The 6,000-nt window shown below is 43.6% G+C and overlaps 1 protein-coding gene across 1 annotated transcript in view; it reads right to left on the reverse strand.

The window, feature by feature from the left end:
- Positions 1-5,024, reverse strand: part of LOC143793595 (uncharacterized) — a 158,559-nt gene extending 153,535 nt beyond the window's left edge. Inside the window, exon 1 of the mRNA XM_077280664.1 lies at positions 4,900-5,024. Coding sequence (XP_077136779.1) covers positions 4,900-5,024 — 125 coding nt within the window. The remainder of the gene's footprint in view (positions 1-4,899) is intronic.
- Between the last annotated feature and the right edge of the window lie 976 nt (positions 5,025-6,000).

The following is a 6,000-nucleotide window of genomic DNA, read 5'->3' on the forward strand; positions in this document are numbered from 1 at the left end:
GTGTTTGAAAGCAAAAGCAACGATACCAGCGATATTTTACACTGGTAACCAGGGTAAACATCGGGTTACCAAGCGCAGGGCCGCGCTTAGTAACCCGATGTTTACCCTGGTTACCAGCGTAAAAGTAAAAAAAACAAACAGTACATACTCACCTGCGCGTCCCCCAGCGTCTGCTTCCTGACACTGACTGAGCGCCGGCCCTAAAGTGAAAGTGAAAGCACAGCGGTGACGTCACCGCTGTGCTGTTAGGGCCGGAGCTCAGTCAGTGTCAGGAAGCAGACGCTGGGGGACGCGCAGGTGAGTATGTACTGTTTGTTTTTTTTTAATTTTACGCTGGTAACCAGGGTAAACATCGGGTTACTAAGCGCGGCCCTGCGCTTAGCAACCCGATGTTTACCCTGGTTACCCGGGGACCTCGGCATCGTTGGTCGCTGGAGAGCGGTCTGTGTGACAGCTCCCCAGCGATCAAACAGCAACGCTGCAGCGATCGGCATCGTTGTCTGTATCGCTGCAGCGTCGCTTCGTGTGAAGGTACCTTTAGTTCTCAGAGATATTTATAGCAAATTCCCTGCTGAGTTCCTGCAAACGCTATTTGATAGTCTACCTAGAATAATTGATGCTGTTTTGAAGACAAAGAGTGGTCACACCAAATATCGATTTGATTTAGATTTCTCTTTTGTTCATTCATGTTGCTTTTTGTTAACTTATAAAAATAAACCACACTGTTTTTCAGGGTTAGGCCAATCCCTGAAAAACATACCCATATCATTATCCCTCTTCCACTAAATTTAATGTTTGGCGCAATGCAGTCAGGCAGGTAAGGTTTTTCTGGCATTTGCTAAACTCAGACTCATCCACAAGCTGCATGGCAATAAAGACCCATGCTACGTATGAAGCGCCTGACACACAGTTTTTGTGCTGATGTTAATACCAGAAGAGGTTTGGACTCTGCAGTTATGGAGTCAGCAGAGGGTTGGTAACTTTTATGTGCTATGCACCTCCCCACTCAGATTGGCACGGGTTTTCATGACGCCTACGTGGTGTCAAAGGTCGGGAAGGGGTTAAATAAAAAAAGACACATTTTACTTTTTTATTTTAAAATAACAAACACAGTTATACTTACCTAATGCCCATTCCATTGAAGCCATGGTTTCCTGTAAAAACCAAAAATAAAAAACAACTATATCCCTCACCTATCCATCGTTCTGTCCTGCACTGTATTCCATGTCTGGGATAAATAGTTTTCAACTTGGATGGTGCTCAGATGCTACCGTCCAGGCTGAAAACCACTGGAGAGTGAGCTGCTGAGAGCGTAGCCTCAGTAACTAGTTGTGACATAATCAAGGTTACTGCAGGTCACAGAGGCTGTGTTCCCAGCTGGGCCAATGAACTCCGATGACTCAATGAGCTCAGCGCTTCACCGTGAGACTTTTTCTTACTGTGCTAGCAGTGATTTCACCGAATCCACCGTAGTTTAGAATACCAGCCCCCAGCTGTCTGCTTTAACTTGGCTGGTTGACAAAAATGGGGGACCCTATGCCATTTTTTAAAAAATATTTATTTAAAGAATTTTTAAAAATGGCATGAGGACCCCTCTATTCTTGATAACCAGCCATGATAAAGCTGACAGCTGAGGGTTGCAGACCGCATCAAAAATACAGGGGGACTGTAGTATGAATATAGAAATGGCTATTTTGAGTCCATATTGAATGCATTCAGACCATTACAAAGCAGCATTTCTGGTCATACAGTTACAGACAGACAATGCTCACAGTGACACACTCTTGAGAACTGTTTACTTATTGTCTGAAAGCTTTTAAATCCCAAACAGTTCTATGTTTTGCTCTGTTTGTTGTTTGTTTTTGTAATACATGAAGGTTTATTTAACATCTGTATCTAATCCTTGTGGATTTTATATTCAGGGCTTATGGCCCATCATTTGATGCTCGCCTGGTATCTCTGTTTCATCTTATCATGAAAGATGGAAGGGCATGAGGAAACCAGAGTTACACGGTGTAAATCACTATATAAGGCCAGAAAAATATGACTAAGATAGAAGCAAAAACTTGAGTACCTGTACACATGTACAATGTTGTGATACCTGCATAAGTGGGGACGCCTGTGCAGTGTTGTGAATTTCCCAGGGATTCTCTGTCTTGGTGCATGCTTCTCTGATATTAAAGACGGATGATGTTTAAAAGCCTCTTGGTGATGATGTGAGTATGTGTAGCTAATCTTTATATGTACTTAATCATTATATATATTAAATCTTTATATGTACTTAACCTTTGTATATTAAAATGTATAAAAGTGTACGCAATCATACTACTCCTTTAATTTTGTACTTTGAAATAAAATTGCGTTATATCGCAAGTAGTAGCCTTCTTTAAAGCCGTAACCAAACCTTAGTGTTAAAAACGTGGCAATACAGGTTCACATGCAGGTTTATTTAAATTATTGATAGCACAGGTGCCGGCTGATGAATACTTCCATCAGCTGTCACCTGCTCTCACTGTCAATAGTGGCAGCAGGCAAAGACTGATGGGAGTAGTAGTGCGATTGGAGGTTAAATTTCTACCTCCAGTCACAGCTGCAGGCTCATGCTGTCGTCTGCTGTCGTCTCCTTTACCACCAATCAGAGCCCCTGGTGTTCGGTGGGCGGAACCTGAACAGTAACATGGACTTCCTGGTGAAGTCTGTGTTCGGGGTCTGTGCCCGAACAGTAGGTGTTCGATATGAACCTCGAACTTTAATGTTCGGGTTCGCCCATCTCTAATTAAGACACGTGTCCCTATACTTTTGCCCATACAGTGTATATATGCATAAATTTATTGATTACCATATCATATATAGCGCAGTGATGTTCTGTCTTGCACGAATATATGCTGAAAAGCATTAAAGTGATTGTCCTTTTTAAACAATCAATTTTTGTTAGTAAGGTCCCTTAGCTCTTAAATAAAAATAGACTGCCCTGCTCCTATCACCTCTAGTGATCAGATGTAACTTGACGGAGAACGCAGCAGCAAGTTTTACATTTAGGGCTCATACACACGTCCGTTTATTTCAAAAACTTTCATCAGGCTGTCATCAGAAATTCATCAGTTAACGTACATCAGATTTTCATCAGTGTCATCAGAAATTCATCAGTTACATCAGATTTTCATCAGTGTCATCAGAAATTCATCAGTTTTTCATCAGAGTGTCATCAGAATTTCATTAGAGTTTCATCAGGTTTTCTTCAGAGTCTGGTCCGATTTTCATCAGTTTTTCTTGCACGCTGAAAGAAAATGTTTCTACCTTATCTTAACAGTCCAAGAAATTGGACTGCACTCAGATAGTATCCAAGTGCTGTTACATTTTTAAACAGACCCATACATTTGTTTTGCAGATTTTGATATGACACTTGAATCAATATCAAACTTGTCTGAGTGATTTTGTGTAGTCTGCTTGTAAGGGGATGGTAAGTCTACCCCTTTAAGATGTCTATGCTGCTATATGTATATATTTATTGTATGTAATGTATTTAATGTTCCTATGGCTGTACTATATGCAGAGAGAGTGCAGTACACCTATTGGGCCACTGGATGGGGCATTTCAGTGCACCTAGGTTAACATTGTCCTGGGTCAGTGTAAATAGTTAAACTGTAGGAGGGGTTAGCTGGGAATAAGTCAGGAAGGTCTTCCTGTATTAGTCAGTCAGGGGCCTGACCCCTTTGTGCTAGGGTGGGTTATATGCCCGAGCTGCCTAACTTCCCTCGCAACGTTAAAGCTTATGCCCAGCCATGCGGGGGGGTACATAGAGAAGAACAAGGTGTAGGATGCTAGAAGGTTCGTAGGATGCAGTGAAACACGGGAGGCAGAGCAAGAGTTAACAGGTTCTTTATATATTGAAACAGTAATGGTACAAGCAGGGGGGTAAAGGAAGTGATTGGAGGATGGGGAAAAGTCAAATGCAATAGACTATAAGGGATTAACTTATCAGTCTCTGTGCGCTGGAGGAAGGTGGCTGAAAGATCCCTCGGTGGTGCCGCAGATGGCGCGAGATGTCTCCAATCCGGTCCCGCAGATGAGCGATGCACTTTCTCCTTGCAACGACGAATGCTCCGGGTTCTTCGGCACGTGATCTCCTGATCTGTGCTCACGGTGGAGTAGAGGTGATGGTCGGCGGCACAGAAGAAGAAGCAGAAAGTTCAGTAGGCAAGGCGCAGTGGAAGCACACAGTCCAACGGACACAGCCACAGGCATGGGCTGGTCCTTAGCAGACACCACAAGCATGGGACTAAGCGGTGCCCCGTCGTGGTTGAGCGGAGCCAAGGTACGTACTCTATCCTGGTCACTACCCGGTGCAGAAGTCTCTCTGGGCTGAGGGTAGGATGTGTCAGCAGTCTGGCTAGCTGGGGGTATACGCGCAGTTAGAGGGCGTGGGTTCTTGGAGAGGGAGTTAACCATCTCACTATTCACAAGCTCGTTCCTCGCCAAGTATCCCGTCTTCACGCTCAAACTGCTCTTGATGTCGGACCCGCCCCCATCAGTCAGGTGCAATGAACTGTTCCGGTCCAAAATCTCTTCCCCCTGAAATACTGGTGACAGCCCCAACGGTTTCGGCCCAGACACGCTGGAGAGACCGTTAGCTTGGCTCTCCACCCTACAAAGGTACAGCAGAACCCGCAGTAGAGAGGAAGAGGAGCACGGGCGAGACTCTTCGAGAAGTGTGTGACCGTCTTCTCTTTTTCTGTGCGAATTGTTGCCAGATGACATTTTCTTGGTCACAGCGATTGGGGGGCTTGCCAGCTGTTGTTCGCTTGGAGCGTCTCAGATCAGGTAGTGGAGCTCTCTTGTGGGACCGAATCCGCCTTTGGGGGACGAGCCATGGGGGAGCTTGCATCCTCTGGTTCTAACCTCTCGGAATTTAATCCTTCATGCCTTTCTTCATCCTTTGCTTCTACCGGCGTATGGACCATCTCAGGAGCCTCGGGCCCCTCTTCTACTCGAACAGGGTTCTTAGACAAGCAGCGTCGGAGCATATTCCAATGAGGAATTCGAGTGGGGCATGTTCTTTTCCTTCAGGTTGGACTTCATAGACAGGTACCTCTGGACTAACTCTTCTCTTCACCCGATACGGGTCTTTCTCCCAACGATTTTCCAGCTTGTCTCAAGGGCACTTCTCCTGTACTAAGACACAGTCTCCAGCTCGAAACTCTGGTGCTCCTGACTAGGTTCTCTCTGCATGTTCTAGCTCCTAGGGGTGAGGGGACGCTGCTTTTTGGATCCAGATCTACAAAGTCCCGGGATATAGGTATACTTACCTTTCTTTACTTGATATCTTCTTTGCAATAGCATTACATTTACCTCCCGCTGGCAAGTTTATTGTGGCATGTATATATTTGTCCTTGGCCAATTCTTTGCCCTACTAGTGAGATTATTACATTGAATGCTAGTATCCATTCTCTTATCTATGCTTGTCAGTGACATAGATATAATATCATGAGCTAACCTATAAACAATTAGGGTATCAATTTATGATACTTGCTATTAGTGGGACATTAAAACAACATATTGTCATTTATATTAATGTCTATATCCCAACATGGATATAGTGGGACATTAAAACAACATATTGTCATATATTAATGTCTATATCATAATATGGATACAGTGTTTCTTCTATGTCCTCACGTATATTTGTTAATTCACTATAAATAACTCTAGAGCATGATTAGATAACACTTATAGAAATCACCAATCCTACTGATGCTATTCCTACTGGACTGTTATCCATCTTTTGATATAGACATTGTTTAGGTATTATGTAGGTACTGTTGTCGTTGTAACTGTTAATTTGGGTCTGGATCTCAGCCGCTTCCCTTTTTGTGATTTGTTCTGCTTTTTATGTCTTTTAAATTTGTTTAATAAAGTGTTACCCTTTTAAAGGATCTCTTCTGTGTTCGACCCTTATTGGATCGAAATAGTTTCATATGTTCTAGCTCCTGTAACCTGGTC

The sequence above is a fragment of the Ranitomeya variabilis genome, chromosome 1, assembly GCF_051348905.1.
Source record: "Ranitomeya variabilis isolate aRanVar5 chromosome 1, aRanVar5.hap1, whole genome shotgun sequence".
Classification (NCBI taxonomy): Eukaryota; Metazoa; Chordata; class Amphibia; order Anura; family Dendrobatidae; genus Ranitomeya; species Ranitomeya variabilis.